This window comes from Malania oleifera, chromosome 3 (assembly GCF_029873635.1).
Source record: "Malania oleifera isolate guangnan ecotype guangnan chromosome 3, ASM2987363v1, whole genome shotgun sequence".
NCBI lineage: Eukaryota > Viridiplantae > Streptophyta > Magnoliopsida > Santalales > Ximeniaceae > Malania > Malania oleifera.
Window position 1 is genome coordinate 80,326,689 of NC_080419.1, and position 18,674 is coordinate 80,345,362.

The following is an 18,674-nucleotide window of genomic DNA, read 5'->3' on the forward strand; positions in this document are numbered from 1 at the left end:
TCTCGATTCTCACGACACACATCGTTCTCCCTCGATTTTTACAAAACGCATTACTCAATATCTGTGACACACATCGCTCTCTCTCAATTTCCACAACACGCGGCCATTCCCCTATAAAAAGGGTATGCCCTCGTCGAACTCTAAGTATCACAACTTTTTACCATCTTAAACAACCACATTTCGGTTTGCAAAGATTAGCTATTCTCAACTTCTTGGTTGTCTCATTACTCGAAAATGTTGTCAAATCACCCAACTCTCCAAGTTGTTGAGAGCAGCACTAGATTGTCAATCCAAAGATGGAAACCCAACAAGGCACAATTGGAGATTTTAGAGGAGGCCTTCTGCAGCAGTCAAGGGGAACTCCCTTCTGTGGAACGAACTATCTTGCTTACAGCACGACTCCGACGGTATGGTCCAATCAAGCCGAGAAATGTACGCTTTTGGTTTGAGAACCGTAGGCGTAAGCGAGGATCAGTTGAAGAAGCCACTATTTCAACTACTGTCCCACCAATTATCCATCTAACCTCTTTCGCCACTACGGCCCGGAGCAATGCCCTTACCATTTTCCCAACCACTTGTACTCTCACTCCTATCGACGATATTCCGTCTATAAAACTTATAACTAACATCACACCAATGAGTTATACCCCTTCTAATGACAACATCGCAGTCACCACACTAAGGGTTTATGATAATGCTGGCCTACTCCACCATTGCAAAGAGATCCAAAACGCATTGAAACTCTTGTACGGGCCACCAATTGCTTGTTATGAGCATCCCCACCAAAGGCCACAAGGAGGGGAAGAAGGCAGCTCTTCCTCCCTTGTCGAACAAACGGACGTTCTCTCCCTTTTTCTGACCCAAGCCGGTGACATTACAAGAGGTCAACTCCGCGAAGAAAGAACTCAAGCAGTTAGCAGTGATACCGCTAGCACTTCGACAGATGTTGGCGTTGAACGAAGGCTCTAAAGGCCATATTTCATTTCATTTTGTTATATATATGTATAATTATATATATACATATATATATATATATATAATTATCCTTTTCCACATCTTCTGAATTTTTTTCCCATTTCAACCCCTATTAGACCGACGATTCACACTTTAGTTCCTAAAATAAAATATTTTATTAAATTGATTCTCAATCTATTCTAAGACTTAACCAAATCGTTCATCGATTTACTCTTTCAAATAGCGCAACTAATTATACAGTATTCATTTTAAATTAACAAATTTCGAGAAGGAAATTTTTATAAGAGGGGGGGAGAATGTGATGACCCAAAAATATATATACAATTAAAGAATAATAATAACAATAATAATAATAATAATAATGATCATTAAGTTAATATCAATAGAGAAGTGTTTTTCTGTAGGATCCTTGATTTCATGTTTGATACCAAAGAAAGACCTTATCTTAGCGAGTGCTCAGAGACCATTGCGGCTCAGTCACTCCTTGCAGGTCGGCTTGGTTAAAATGAAATTTCATAGGATAAATAAGATAGTCACTGTTTGTACACGTAAGTAAGTACATATACATAAAATAATGTTTTGACATACATAATTTGTAGAAATATATAATAATAATAATAATAAAGGTATCCTATGCGGGGCCCACAAGACTGTGTGGGGCCCACATGAATCATGAAGTCGTGTGGGGTCCACATGAGTCCCGAAATTGTGTAAGGCTCACAAAATCGTGTGAAGACTATTAGAGTTACTTAAGATCCACTTGAGTCTCAAAGTTGTGTGAGACCCACAAGATCATGTGGGACCCACATAAGTTTTCAAAATTCGAACTTAATTCTTTTTTCAAAAAAAAAAATACTAAAACATAGCTTAAAAATAATAATAATAATAATAATAATAATAATAATAATTTAAAAAAATATAAAAAATAAAAAAAATTAATTAATTAATTAATTAAGTAAATTAATTAATAATTAATCAAATGGGAGTATCAGCAAGTACTCCCATTTCTCCCACATGAACCTCATACCTAGCCCATACTTAACTCATTCATGTCCATTCCTTAATTTTAAAAAATTATAAATTCACCACTTTCCCTACACTTTTACAAATTCAATTTTCTTCCTCAAAATTTTCCTATAAATGGGAAGTTCTCAACATTCATTTTTCACCAAAAAAAAAAAAAATTCCAAAAGAAGAGAATGATTAGTGAGTGAAAGAATTAATGGTGGAGGGCGAATTTTTGTTATAACTAAAATTCTCATTTACCCACTCTTTTCGATCTCATTTTTTAAAGATATTTGTTGTGATCGTAGTACAAGTTTAAGTAAGAGGTAAGTAAATTTGATTATATTAGACTTTTATTAAAATTCATACCCGAATTTATTTGTAAGTAAATTTGATTATGTTAGTTTTTTATTTAAAATTTATACCCAAGTTTATTTGTAAGTAAATTTCGATTATGTTAATTAGTTTCATAAAATTCTCTTGAGTTTATTTTTACGCATATTTAATTATGCTAGTTTTATTTTAATATATTTGCATTTATTTTTGAGTTAAGAAATATTCTAAACCCCTCAGGTATTTTACATCATTAATTTCTATTTAAGAAAATATTTTTAACACGAAAATTGTGTGGTATGAGTTTATTTATACGTTGCATATTTCACGAAAACATGAAAAAAGATTACATGAGTTGTTTTTTTATGTTGCATATTTCATGAAAACATGAGTAAAAATGAGATTTTCATGATATTATTTAATTTGTACAAATTATATAATAAAAATATTTTTAAAACCCTTTATGGCTCAGACAATACAAAAAATTACGAATGTTTGGTACCGCAACTTAAAGTTTAAATGGATTAGAGTACACTCATACTGTTTGCAGAGTGGTTTTATATGATAGTGGATTTCTTTTAAGTGTACACCTGTGTCGGACTAAGGTTTAGGAAAAATCTCACTTAATGATGATGTACATTGATTTAGTTTGGCTGGCCCGCCAATTAAGTCCAATTTTCGGACCACACAACCCAGTCATAGGGGTAAACATAACTTACGATTAACCGGCCTGAGGGTGGTTTTTACAGTACGTGTATATACATATTTAATTACGTATACAGAGCTATTGATGAAGTGAAAGAAAAGTATCTGTTTATGTGAACGGGGACATTTTTGTACCTCGATAATGATTTTAAAAGGAAAAGTATATATACATGATTGAGTATTATAGTTATAGTTTTAAAGGTTAAAAAGTTCAGTTTAACAGTTATAATATATGATTATAAAATTTTACTGCTATAGATGATAGTAAAAGTTTTATACAGAAATTTTTAAATTTACATTTATTTTTAAAATAGTTTTGAAATTATAGTATTAAATATTATTTTACAAAATTAAAATACTATGAAAGCTCATTTTGGCCACACACTAATAATAATCTTATTTACTTACTGAGCGTCGTCTCACCCCAATTATTTTTTTACATTTCAGATCATTTTGAAGAGTGTATCAGAAATCTAGCGTAGCAAGTGCATGGGCGAGAGTAGAAAGAGCAGAGTAGAATAAAAATTTAGCATAATACAATTTAAAATATGTTTGTATATTTTATAATTTTGTAAATTTGCATTTTAATAGTTGAAACATATAATTGTAATAAAACAAATTAGTGCTCTGATAATGAAAATAATTTAGATTTATTTGCGTCCGCTAAAAAATTTATATGTAAGAATCCATTCGAGTTTGGGTCCTTACACATTAAATGAGTTGAGTGCATATTTGAGGGGGAGCATTCATTTTTCATATCTATATTCATTAAAATGTTCTTAATTTTTATTTATGCTTATATGTCTGCATGCTCTTATAAGGACAATTCTGCACTAATCTCATAACTATTCATTGTTAGTTACTGTTCAAATCATCTGTTGGATAGTTCATTTCTTTTATGAGTTGTTGATTGAACTACTGAAAAACATGCTTGTGTTGAAAGTCTCCTGCACAGCAGATGCAGTGATATAATTTGCATGCTAGTTGTGGATATTAGGTTGTTACTTGTTTTATATGATTTATCTGTTGAAAACAACTCATTATCAGATACAAGTTTTATGGAAAAATTTCTAATTTACAGACGGAATGTTGTCAAAATTTGGGTAGATTTTTTTCAAAATAAAGCTTTGTAAAAAAATCCTGAACATTATATCCAGTGTTCTTGAATATTGAAGCTCTTTAGAAAATCCTGAACATTATATCCAGTGTTTAAAAAATTATAATTTGATATGGAATGTTCTTGGGTCATGAATATTATTGCATGTCTTAATATATACTCTCCGATGCATCTATGGTCTATAGGGACAACTATACTAATGAAGTGACACATGTAATTGAAAAATATTTAGTATAGTTATTTCTAAAGACTTGGATTGATGGAAATTAAATGGTCTATCATATTATGTTCACAAACTTTTTAGCTTAAATATGTTGTTGAAACAAATGTGGCATATGTTTGAATGGAATACTTTATTGAAAATCTTAAGTTGAAATATGTTAATTTGTCATAGTCATTTGATTTGCCATATGATTTTGCATGTGACTATTAAATTTTTAGGATCTTTATGGTTGTGATTTTTTGGTTATATTTTAGTTTGTGCTTCATTGACAAATCAGAAAATTTGTACTTGTTTGTTTTAAATTAAAGTTTCTTTTTCAGCAAGCAACCCCCAGTACCATTTTGCAAACATTATAAGGGGGATATATATTACTATTATATGCATATATATCTTTAAATTGCATAACTGGTTCAGCAATTTCACATAAAAATGCATGCAAACTAGATCGTATTTGTGCTCAAACCAACTATTTGCTATCATATGTCGTGTGTTTTAATTAGCTTTCTTAATATCTCTCTCTCTCTCTCTCTCTCTCTCTCTCTCTCTCTCTCTCTCTCTCTCTCTCTCTCTCTCTCTCTCTCTCTCTCTCTCTCATGCAAGAAATATTTTGTTGATCTTAGAATATATTTTAGCTCTTGAATTACGAAAAAATATATCATTTTTATGTTATTTTATACTAATTAGTGATGCATTCGCAGCCATGAATCACTTTGCAAATAGATTTTCTTGAGATTTTTTTGAAGTGATAGGCTACTAACAAATTATAATAATGCTATGCATGATGTCAATTTAAAATTATACATGTGTGTGTATGTATATGGGAATGCACCCATATTTATATTTAATTAAGATAACAAGAATTATTGTTGAAAAATAATAAGTAGAGTCTTAATTGTACAAATTAAAAGCATAGGAATTGAAATAGATTTCGTTTAATAGTATAGGAACTAACTTATAATTTCACTCTTTAAGAAATTGTGAAAAGTGATAGTAAAGCAGAAAAAAAATTCATAAATTTAGCAACTATTAACAAGGATAATAATGCAATATTTAAAACTTAAATATCATAAACACAACACATCAATCACAAAATTATGAGGCACAAGAGGTAAAAAAATGAAATACAATAACTATATTAAGACATATTCATATTCATAATAGTTAAACATTAGTAAATACGAAAATAAAGCTAATTTTTAGGCATAAAAAGTCAAATAACATGGTGCGACTAATATTTAAGTTCAATATTGCATAAATTTTCAAAATTCTAAAAGATATTATTCCTATTCTTGTTGTACTAATTGTTATCTTCAATAAAAAAATAAAAGATTTATTCTAATATATATATATTTGATAACCCAGGAATTCTTGCTACCATCACGCCTCATTAAACATCATGCTGCAGCGCCAAACCTGGAAGATGTTTAGCAAACCCTACCACCAACATCCCGATAAATCTTGAGTCTGATCTCAAGGACAGTGGGCTCGAGCCCTCTGTCAATGTCTTTTCTGTCCTTATCGACCTTCGCTTACCCCATCTCTTCCTACACCACTTTAATATGTGCATGGGTCTAGTCATGAGGTGATTTTTTTAAATAAAAACAAAAAATTTATTTTGCATAATTATTAAAAATCAATTAAATTTTAATCTAAAAAGTTAATTAAAAATGTTAAACATATCATTATTATCACTGTTAATTAATTGATAATTATTGTCATTTACTGTTAATTTTTCACTAATAATAAATAGTATAATATAATTAACGTTAGTTAAAATTTTCATTAACATATATAATTTTTTCATTGACAAATATCACTATTAATTTTTATTAATTACTTCTAATTATATGCTTCATATTTAATCAACAGTATCATTAATTTATTTCTAAATATTAGTTAAAAATGTTATATAATTGGTTAATTAGAGAATATTTAAAATGCAAATTTAAATTATTAATTAAAAATTTTAAAATAACCTCCCGTGAATATCTTTTGCGTTTACTTGATAGTGAACCAATGAAAAATATTTAAATGCCTTAAAATTAAATATCAAGAAAAGCTTTTAAAAATTTTGAAACGTCAAGTGAGATCAAGGAATTTTTGACAAATGGAGATCAGCCATTTTTTAAGTGTCAGCTCAGTCACATAACTCAACAGGATAGCTATTTTCACATTTCTCTTCCAATGCAGCTAAAATTGTTGCTGAAATTTGTCTCCATCATTGACACAAAATTGTACAATTGCATTGAGCCCCAGATCAAGCAGAGAGAATCAGCAAATGCAGAACTAGGATGTTAAAAAACTTGGTTTTAGCATTAGAGAAGACTAGAAGAATGGAGCAACATACAAAGGAGTAGGTTCCAGGCATCCCTTTCTCTTCTTTACTCCTACACAATTCGCAAACAATTTTGTCCCATGGGGGAACATTCTCTGATTTCATCAGATGGCGCTCCTTGCTCAAGCTGGAGAGCCTCAAGTATGCAACAACAGGAAAAAGAAAGTAGCTTTCTGGCATTCAATAGTCCTGTCACCCTCACACAAGGAATGGAAATCAAATGGCTTAGTAAGGAACTAAGACTCTGACTGTAGGGGGACCAGATTGCATGTCCTCCACAATGAGATTTAGGAGAGCCAGAGCCACAGGGCCTTCTTTTCCTGCACAGAAACATAATTTGTCTGTCAAGACTAAGAACATTATAGTCCATTATTAGATATTTTTTTCCAGAAAATTCTCAACTCTAGGGTATGCTTCGGAGCAAGTTCAAAGACAGATGACATGGGAAGATTTTTTACAGAACGATACATAAATTTCCTATTTCTACTCTCTCTCTCTCTCCCTCTCTCTATTGGAACATGTGCTAGCAACTTCTGTTAACAAAACTAACTCTTCTCAACCACCATTATGGCACCTCTAGCTAATCCAGGAAAAGCTAGAGGTTTCCCTGGTACTGATACAATTAACCAAAGAAAAGTTGGCTCAACATCAGATAATATTCCTCAGAGGTTTTCCAAGAAATTAGGGGAAATAATCAGACATTCCAGCTAATAATGGATAATATCTTAAACCATCAACCGAAAAAGAAGCTGGATTTCAAATTGCATTCATTATACTCAAACACAAACCAACACTCCCCCCACCTCCCCCAAAAAAAAGAAAAAAAGAACATGCATCCACATTAACAAAAAGTAAAAGTTGCTGAGATGAAAATACTTAGATGAATGAGTGGTATAACATTGAAAGATAAATTAAGGAATGAACATATTCACGATAAATTAGGTGTAGCTCCTATAAAAGATAAGATAAGGGAGGGACGACTCAGATGGCATGGACACTTGCAACGTAGGCCACATAGTGCACCTGTGAGGAAAGGTGAGTTAGTTATTGTGGGGACAGTAGAAGGGGTAAGGGTAGACCTAAAAAAATTTGGGAGGAGATAGTGAGTAAGGATTTAATAGCCCTGAATCTGTCAAAAGAAATAGTTCATGATCGCATAAATTGACGAAAAATGATTCATATAACCGACCCCACCTAGTAGAACTTAAGGCTTGGTTTTGTTGTTGTTGTATGCATCCACATCGACATGCACATGCTCACTATGAAAAAGGAAAGCAGCGGCCACATAGACGCCACCAAAAAGCTTCTCACTCAGTTGGCAAGATAATGGCTCTTTAAATGAAATCATAGCAATTGAACTCTGATACAATATGCATACTTGCATGTAAATAAATTAGACATTCAATTTTTACCAAAATTCATAAATGAATAAATGATTGAAGAAAAGTTCTTACCATCACCAATAATCTGTTCATCCCACTGCAGTACAGGACAGACAAGAACTCCACTGCCAATAAGCATCATCTCCTCAGATCTCTTCCCTTCATCTAGACTAACATTTCTAACTTTTATCCCCTGAAGCTTCCCTTCCCTCACCAGCACCTCTGCAAGAGCCAAAACTCTCTTTGCTGTGCACCCGCTTAGAATTTTATCAAAACAAGGCATTACAAGTTCCCTTTCCTTTGTAACAAAGCCAACATTCATATTAGGCCCTTCAGCAATAAAACCATCACTGTCCAGCCAAATTGCTGCAAATGCACCATTTTCTTCAGCTTCCATCTTTGAAAGCACATTTGGAAGGTAATTCACACTCTTCACTGTAGCAAATTGTGGGGGTTTCATTGGGATGGATGAAGTTACCACTTTAACACCCTTCTGATTAAAGGATGATTCACCTTGAATTACAACAGCATAAAGAGCTGTTTGATGGCAACCAGAAGGAGATAGTTGGAAATCGCCAGGTCCCACTGAGAGCCAGTATCTCAATGATCCATTTCTACATTTGGAAACACTTACAGTCTGTATGAGTATTCTTCTTATGCTTTCCCTATCATACGGCAGGCGAATCTTGGCCATGGATGCTGACCTTAGAAAACGGTCAAGGTGTTGGTCCAGTTCATAGAGATACCTAGATGTGGAAAAAACAAAAAGGAGTGTAATTAGTGATTTTCATGAGAATTTCTAGCTAGGGGGAAAATGTTTTATACACACACACACACACACATTTTTAACAGTTCGGAAAATTCAACTCAACTTAGAAATATTTGAGTTCAACTTTGATGGGCTTAGCTGTCTTAATTACATTGAAAATTCAGTAGTAGTTCAATAAAATGGAAGGATTTCAAAGAGGAAATTAAGTTTTAAATCTATGAAAAAGAAAAGACTGGCTTAGGTAATTCCAGCTGCTACAGTACTACTGACAGATTTTCGCATTTGTGTGCTATTTAAAAGAAGGTTTTAACTGCTACTGCCCTTTTTTTTAATTGTCTTGAACATGCCTAAATGCTTAAAACAATAGAATTTACCCAGAAAGTTGAGAAATAAACCAAGGAAATAATTTTCTATTAATTGCATAAGATTTCAGTTACTTGGGCTTTTTAGATCAAACATGCTTTACATGATTAGCATATTATGAGTTAAGAACAAAAGAGCTTGGGATGACAACATTTTTCTGAATTCAATGAGGTTAGGAACTTGATATATGCTTTATGAGAGATTAGCAATCACATTTGCTAATAAAGAAACATACGAAGGCTGTTGCAGCACCCAAAAAGAAAAGCTTCTGACAACCACTTACAATGAAGTAAAATATTAAATTGGGCATCTCATCCTCTAATCAGATGCACTGTCTGTGCAAGTACGAAGAAATTATTTGAGACAGACGTGTTCATTAACAACATAATTCAGCAGGATGACGCTGTTGGAGCTCACATACTAGTTTTAGCAATCCATCCCTTCTTATTCAATATGAAGGAACAATAACTTAAATACAACTAACAGTCTTCTTATTTTGCGAAGAGAGGGCAATACCTTTGTTTAAGCTCTGCATTCAAGGCAAAATTTCAGGATTGTAAAGTAATACAGATTCACTGGTATCTGATAATTTCTACCTATTATTTGATTTGAACCAATGAACTTCTGCCTGTATGAAAGCACTACTCTACAACCTGCTTAGTTGAAGTAGGTCATTGTTCATCAACAATGTGAGAACCAAATGGGCCTCCACTCATGGATGGATTATAGATGTAAAGATATTACTTATAAGCAATACCAATCAAACAGAACAACGGCTATAATGGAGGCCACTATATGTGAAAGTAAACGTTAGGGTTTGAAAGATGTAACATCAAGCATGGCCACGGCAGGAGTTCCCGAAGTTTACCTTTGATCTTTCAAGTCCTTTAAATATAGTTGGTTAAATTTCTAATAAAGGCAGTTGCCCCCTTCCCAGAGAAGAGTGGCTTTACCCATGCTTCCAAGTTCATCTTCATCTTCCCACCTTCTTCATGCGAGCAGTATAACGTCTTTTTTTGAATTCTAGCTAATTGATCCTTCAAACTCTTTGATATGAAAATAATGGTAAATTACTCTTCATTTTGATTTTTCATACCTATGAATTCTATAATGTGGTGCTACTTACTCCTTTTTCTACTGAAAAAGAGCTTTATTGGTTTAGTTTGGGTCTATTGCTTAATTGAATTCTTAATCATAGGGCATTTAAGAGGATATTTATGAGATGTTTTAACTAGATAAGGGAAATTAAAGTATGTTGGAACTAGAGAAGTGCTATCCAATTCAAAAATATATTCTGCAATGTAATATAATGAAAGGAAAATAAGGACATGCCCGTTTGTTATGCTATAATCACTAACGCCATCCAAATTCTGCAGTGTCAAGACACATGCCCTCTATGTACCATGTGGTCAATCGCAAGGGATACACCCATAACTGAGAGATCTTTTGTAATTCCCAAACCAACAATTTCCTAGAGTAACAATGCAGGTGGCGTAAGTTGCTGAGCTTTGCACATTGAACTTTTCACGGTTATCTTTTTTAAGGGCCTGTTTCAATATTCCGTAAACACTCCAAGATAGCAAAATCACATAAATTCAATTCATAATAGACAAAATGTCTATCATTATATCCTCCATGATCAATTGAAGTACACATTCTAATAGATTCTAGATTTGGCCCGTGGATCCGTATTTTATGGATTTGAACAAAATACATTTGTATTTCCTTTTTGGTCTTGCAAATCCCCCAAACCAATTTCAAGATCCAACTAATCTTTTCCCAAACAAAGGTTGAGCTTGAAGCACAGACCTTCGATTGGATTTGTGTGGATTTGGACAAAACGCAATGAAAATTTGTAGTGATTCAGTACAAATCCTCCACATCCAAATTCAAGCCGCTATGCTTCAAACACAACATTAGCTTTCAAAAGGATTGGTTCAAGGAAGCCAAGCATTACAGGCCCTTTTCATTAACAATCAGACAGATTTTCTTTCTTTCCTTTGGACAACGTAATGACGAGATCTTTACGCATAATTAAACATGTTAGGAGTTTTGAGGCACGACTTGTATTGTTAGAAAAAAAAAAAAATGTAAGGCTAAAAACTTGTTACAGTTTTTCATACAACTTAGATAAACCAAATTCAAGAAGGCCGATGCTTCCAACACAGTATCCCAGTTTTCAAAGCTGGGTTTTATTTTTTTCCCCCCCCAAAAGAAGATCATCACGTCCAGCCTTTCCATTTGGCCAAACAGACCCCTTTTTTTTTAAAATACATAAATAAATAATGATTGCTGCATAGTGCATAACTAAACCGGCAAATAACCAAAAAACTTTTATTCAGTAAAACAAGCATTAGAGTTGCTTCAGTTATCCTCTACTGTCAAGTCCCTTCTTGAAAGAGGGAGGAAAAATCAATGAAGGAATGCAAGTCCACTGTATTTATAGTGCCCTTTTGGAACTAGAAAATATCAAGAAATATATATCGTATTTCATGTTTGGTCATCAATAAAAGTGAGCAAAGTATATAAAAAAAATCTGTACCAAATATATGAACAGTAAGCATTTTTTATTTTACATCATCACAGTCATTAATATTATGATATCTTTTAAATTTTGTAATCAACACTTAAAATATAAATTTTAATTTTTGGAAGTATTTAAGAGTAGAACAGAACAGACATATAATGAAAATAAGTTTCTTCCAATATCTTTCTCTTTCCTTTATGTTTAAATGACCAAACAAACTCAAAATTTAAGTTAGCTTGAGCAAAGGCATTGAAGCGTTTTACCTCTGAATCCAGACAAAAGTGTACAGCAGATGTCTTTGGGGTATCACTGCAAGACCAAAAAAACCCAATAAATCTCCAACTTCAATTTCTGGAGAAGAGATAGAGAAGAGATAGGAGAGGAGAGAGTCAGAGAGAGCCTGTCGAAAGTATAGAAAATTTGGAAAAGAAACGACAATGATTCAAAAAGTTGCAGATGATTACAATGCAATAAGATCTAACTAAACCAAGCACCGTGCCAAAAGTTTCCAATGGTGAACATAAAAACTAGAATATATCCAATAGTATGAACCAAAATCCAGAACTAAACAGAAAAAACGGCAGACGCTAATTTTTTCAGAATATAGGAGCGATGAGAATCCAAGCAAATCCGCACTACGCAAAACCACAGCACCCGATTTAAATTTCTTAAAGCAGAGTAGAGCGCTATCAGGAATGTGACAACAGAAATAGGCAAGCGTAACCAACGTGAATAAGAAATTTCCGTCATCGATTGAACTCCTGACACCACAATCCCAGGCGTGAAAGCCAGCCAGTTCTCGAAAATGAGAATTTTTTCGCGAAAAAGACACATTCGGAAAATAATGAGATACTTCTGCACGAAGATACGAACTTTCTGAGATGGGTTTCAGGAGAAGGGAGAGCGAAGCCATGAACGGAGGCAAAGTGAGCAATAAAAAGCTCTGAGATACGCTAGTTCCGCCCGATGTGAAGCATTGGTTTGGTGGGTAAGTCAGCAAAACTAGCCAAGCGTCCAAGCCAAACGTTGCGTTAGTGAACGCCTGACCAGACCACTGAAGATGCCAGCGGGGCGCAGCGGGCCTTGAAATAGGAAATATGTTTGCTTTCTATTGTGTGTGTTTTGTTTTTTTGTAGATACTGATAGAGATTATATAGTTTGTTTCTTACCAATATCTAAGTAAATGACTAAAAGGAAAACTGGCTATAGCATAGAGTATTATAAATTCACGTGTCGCTTGTTATATTGGCTATCCAGCAATCACTCATATTTAAATATAATATTTGTAGTGATTCAAAAGAACAATCGTCTTAAGTTTTGAAAGTGATATGCTCCAACACACCTTACCAAAAGTAAAAATGGTTACGAAACCTGTATTAAAATCTGTAGGGTTTTAATATGTTTTACATAATCGACGTGCAAACGTTAATGGTACACACATTCAGAGAGGCTTACAAGATTACACTGGTGAAGCAATCGCCAATAAATACTCCTAGAACTCTATAAACCCTGCAACATATTACTGCTCATTATTGTCAAATTGATTGGAGGGTTAACCCCTCCACCACTATAAAAAGGGACTGGAAAAGAGGTAGCATTCACACTCAGTTCTACTGGTCTTTTCTATTGTTGCAATTCAAACCTCCATTACTCACCGCGCTTGCTTAGGAGCATCAAGTGATCCCCTGAAGTATAAGCTTTCAAACCCTCCTATAGTCATTTTGATGATTGTTTCTTTTTTTCAGATGGTCCTTGCTCAAGGAACTATTACACACCGAAGGTATTTAGATTTTATTTTGTAGCAACATTTACATCATCATTCGTTGGCAAACTTGGGAGGTTTTCAATTCGCTCTTTGAATCATTAAGGCCACATACATCACACTCTCAAAATCAGAACCTAGTGGGTGAATTCAATCGCCCCAGTCTATACATTCCGCCCACAAAAAATTGATAATTTCTATCTAGCGTGTTAAGAAGTGAAATTCTTTCTGTTCTAAAAGGGATGGGGATATGTTGACTATGATCCTGCACAGAAAATTAATCATAAGGAACCTGCTTCCTCAACCATATAGTCCAAGCAGAACCATGAGTTAGTTATGGGAATGTTTGCTTAGTCCCACTAGGACATCGTGATAGGGGCTTCTAATCTAGTCAAAGAAGACTGGAGGATTCAATCATGTGGGTATCTTGAGACCGTACCAAAAATTAGAAGAAAAATTCAAAAAAATGAATTAATTGTAAAAAATGATGAAAGGAGTTTCGCACCACCCCTCCTAGGGGAGTTCTTTTCTCAGTCAAATTTTCAGACACTCCTTCACTAAGAAGATAATGGATATTCCACTACCTAGCAAGTTTAAAATGCTGAATTCAAGGGGGTGCAATAGTTTTGTCTAATCCTATCGATCACTTAACACCATTTAAAGTGCTTAATGCCATTGCAAGGCACCTAGATCAATCATGTGCCGGGCATTTGCCGTCACTACGATAAGGGAATGCCAAGACATTGTAACGACCCAAAATTATACATTTTTTTTTTTTACCTATTTACTCTAATTCCCTGAATTATCTCTCTACACCTCGTCCCAAGCACCGCAAGGAGACACTGAGAAAAACCCTATACTCATATTACTACCTAAGCACTGGAAAACATAAAAACATACATCGATATTTACAATACCAGAATTCAGTTTTTCCTAAACCAAATTCCTAATTAATACATCATTCAGTATCATCCCCAAAACCTCCTTATTACTACTCAAAAATACCTCTCCTATTAAACTTAACCCTACGAGGTAAGGTGGTGTACTCGCGTCCTCTACCGTGAGCTGATCCACTCGCCTAACTGGATCACCTGAAAAATGTTAAATCACTGGAATGAGACAACGCTCAGTAAGAGGAAATATACTATTATTAATGTGTGGCAATTGAACTTACAAACATATTATATTGAAAAATAATTAAAACTAAATTTAGCTGGCAAAACATCTCCTAGTACATCGTACACTCATATAGTTTAAAATACAACTAACATCTCTAAGTAATATTTATTCATAATTCTAATACTATAAAATATATGCTGCTGTTTTGTAAATCTGTATACATAAAAGTAACTGTGATAATACCCTGGAAAACTGTACATCATGATTTAACCTTTACCCCTCCTTAGCCCGGTCCTGACATAAACTCCATGGCACGGTAGTTGGTAAACTGCATTCCACTAATTCTCAACTCGGTCCCGACACAAACTTCGTGGCACAGTAGCTGGAAAATTGATCTAAAACAACAATGGTACCGTGCTCTGCTGATAACTGATCTAATTCATCAGGGTCTAATACAGTATATATGAATTATCTTGTTGTTTCATCATGATTTCAAAATAACCATAACACCGTAAACTGATATGAAAATACTGTAATAACTGAACTGAAATATTTATAATAGTTGACTTGTAATATTTGAACTGTATAAACTGTAATATCATAGTGTTATGACTTTAAAGTTCTAGAAATCATGATAATCTGACAATACTATAAATCATGATAGTCTGAAAACTGTATAATGATATTTTCTACTAATATACTATAAACACATGATATCTGAAAGCTGTATAAATTTTGTACAGATCTGTTACGAGCTCATGTCACACAACTAATTAAATAAATTCTCATGCTATAAAATATGTATTTTCTGGTATACTAATAATTGTGTACTGAATAATAATCTAATAAAACATATAATATACTGACAACTATACTAAAATTCCTAGCATAGCAAATTTCTCTTACCTGACTAGCTGGGAGGCTCGCCTTCAACTCTATTTTCACGCTCACAACGCACTATTCTCAAAATCCTGAAATAACACATTCATACAAATTTCTCAGTAAATCACTAAATTCCTCAGAAGATCATTTCACTCATATTTCCTAAAACTGTCTATTCACAATTTCTTAAACTTTAATATACCTGGCTCTTGGAAAAATATTTGCTAGAGTCCTTAACCCATGCCTGCAGGATCCCAAAAACACCATAATCCTGAAAATATAATACCATAATTTTATTTCACAAAACACCAGTATGTACCCTCACAATACAAAATCTAAGCTCAAATAAAACTGGTAATACTGGAAATACCTAAAAATCCACTTACCCTGACTTTAGGATGGTTCCCAAACTTTTCAAATCAAATTTATGCTCCGATTAGGTTGTAGAGAATCTCCCTAGGATCACCGTGGTGGCATATGATCGTTGAACTGGGGAGAGACAGAGCCGGATTTGTAGAAAGAAGTGAGAGAAATTGAGTTAAAGAGAGAGAAAATGGATAAAATGAATTTTTTTCCATTTGAAAATCGATTTTGGGGCTATATATAGAGTGTTGTCCATGTGGCCTTGTCGATGAGCCACAACACCTCGTCAACGAGTTTCAGGCCTCGAAAATAGCCCCTTAGTAAACTCTTGTCGATGAGACACGCGCCCACGTCAATAAGCTTAAGAAGACAGAGCGTTTGTTGACGAGACCCTGTTGAACCCCTTTGAAAAATTTCTCTTCTCTCTCTTTTCTTAATTATTTAATTCATATAATTATCCAGGTTACTACAGACATGATATCGGACTTTGAAACCAAGTTATTAGTGACAATTTTTAAAACCGTCACTAATAGTAAGTTGAGACAACCATTATACTCACCAATCTATAAGCGTTACTAAGTCGTCACTAACAATTAATAGTGATGATTTTCTATTATTAGTGATAGTTTAAAATCATTACTAAAAGTTTTCTTTTTTTATAATGATATGTGTCTCCTTGTGCTTGTTAAACTATAGATGACTACGAACACATTTTCTTAATGCTCTTATCGGGCTCAAGAGGTCGTTTACATGTTAATTTTGAAAGGGTAGTTATTGCCCATCATTTAGTCAAACACCTTTACCCTTCCATAGTCTTGCAAGCTTCTTTAAATTGTGTTGTTGATTGAATCTAACACAGTCTTCTCCCCAAAGTAACTCTTTATTCATTGTTCTTCTCTTTATATCTAACCTCCACCTTTTTCGTATGCATTGTTGAAATTATTTAGCTTGTAATATAAGGAAGTTGAAAAGCATTGATCATAAACCTTTATCACATTGAAAGCCTTGAAAGAATTGTATAGATTTACAAAACATTTTTCATTTCACTAATAAAAATGGAATAATGGTGAAAGTGGGGTCATAAAATTAAATATATGAAATATATGGATGAATATACATGTGTTATTAGTCACTTGGCACTTTGCATGTGTGCACATGACACTCATTAGGACCATAAATTCAATATATATATATATATATATATATATATATTTTTTTTTTTCAAATTTAATAATTAAAATTTATACAACTATTGGGAATCAATTAGCAAGTGATAAAATTGATGGTAAGTTTATATTTTAATTTAAAACATGAATACATGAACTTAAAATTCAATTCAAAATTCAAATACTATAGTCATATTTATTTCAAGAGATATAATTCTTTGAACAATGACGTCTATTTGAAAGATTATTATTTGGAATATATTATTTTAATGACATAATTAATCATCAAATCAAAATTCTTTTCTCTTGTCTCTCTTGTTTCTGTCGTAGTCTCTAAATTTTTTATATTTTATTCTACTTAGAAGTGATTTGCATTATTTTTTTATCGCAAACTCATTCAAGTGGGTAGATAACACCTTGAATACAGTGATATTCATGCCTTATAAAAATATTCTAAATTTGCTCTCCTAACACACTAGAGCCTTAACACTGTTAACACTTCCTCTTAGTGTCTTCTCTCTTCTAAGGAAAACCAAAGCCACCAAATTGTGATATTAATGACTTGTGTTATTAAATGTTGAGAAATGATTTTGAGAAAATTGAAAGACATGCTGTCTTTTTTGCAATTATTTTGAAGTCTGAAAATAAAAATAAAAAATTAGTTTGCACAGTTAAATAAATTCTTTATTTTTCATATTTTTGATGCAGATCTTCGAAAACTAAAATGTAATTTGAAATTTTTTTACAATTCTTTGAAGGGTAAAAAAGATTACAATTAAATGGATCGTTGGCAACTTAGATGCCGCTTGATTTCACTGTTAAATATTATGAAAACAAAAATTAGAATAGAAACTAAAAGCTGAAAATCAACAATTGTTTGCTTAATATTTCTAGAAGCAAAAAAATTAAAAATTTTGATTAAACACATTTGTCCTCAAATCCAATAACAATAAAAAATAAGAATAAAAGTGTAAAATAGTACAAACTAAAGTATTATAATAAAAAAATAAAAATTCCTATAACTATTTTACCTAATTAGTTTATTTTTGAATATACTTCGTGAGACAAATCTTAATTAAAAAATAATAAAATATTTCTTAAATGAATTTTATTATTTTAAAATTATTTTGAAAATTTATTAGTATTTTAATCTTTGACTTATATTTTAAGTTCATAGAGTTATTTTATTTTACTTTTAATTAAAAATATGTAAAAAATTAAATAAATATAATCTACAAAAATAAATTCTAAATATTAAAGTATTCAAAGAATAGGTTATTTGAACCAATAAAAACAATAAGATAATCTAATTTTTAATTTTTTTAAAAACAATGGAAAGAGCAAATTGGTAATATAAGTAAACTGGCTTTCTTAATCTATTACTTCACTATAAAAAATGAAAATAAAAACAAATAAATCCTTTCCTAAACCAATATATATATATATATATATATATTTTATTACGTTTCCTCTCATTCCTATCACTACCGGCGGATACTCCCTTCAATACACACAACTTGACACATAACCTGAAAGGATAGGCGAGGGAGACTAATCCCACGCCTGCATGCACGAAGCCCTCCACACGTGCAGGATGTGCACTCGAAATGGTAAGGTTCAAACTCTCAAGCTTTCTGTCAAGCGGACT

The 18,674-nt window shown here is 32.7% G+C and overlaps 1 protein-coding gene across 2 annotated transcripts; it reads right to left on the reverse strand.

Annotated features, from left to right (window-relative positions):
- Window positions 1–6,504: 6,504 nt before the first annotated feature.
- LOC131150575 (D-amino-acid transaminase, chloroplastic-like) lies at window positions 6,505–12,771 on the reverse strand. 2 transcript variants are annotated; one of them, XM_058101388.1, is made up of 4 exons: window positions 12,440–12,771; window positions 10,562–10,776; window positions 8,148–8,821; window positions 6,505–7,013 (listed from the first exon to the last, which is right to left on the reverse strand). In XM_058101388.1, exons 3-4 carry the CDS (start codon window positions 8,767–8,769, stop codon window positions 6,919–6,921), a joined length of 717 nt encoding a protein of 238 aa, XP_057957371.1. In that variant the 5' UTR covers window positions 8,770–8,821; window positions 10,562–10,776; window positions 12,440–12,771; the 3' UTR covers window positions 6,505–6,918. The 2 variants fall into 2 exon arrangements, with proteins under 2 accessions (XP_057957371.1, XP_057957372.1); XM_058101389.1 differs by having other exon boundaries at window positions 10,562–10,754; window positions 12,437–12,771.
- Window positions 12,772–18,674: the final 5,903 nt, after the last annotated feature.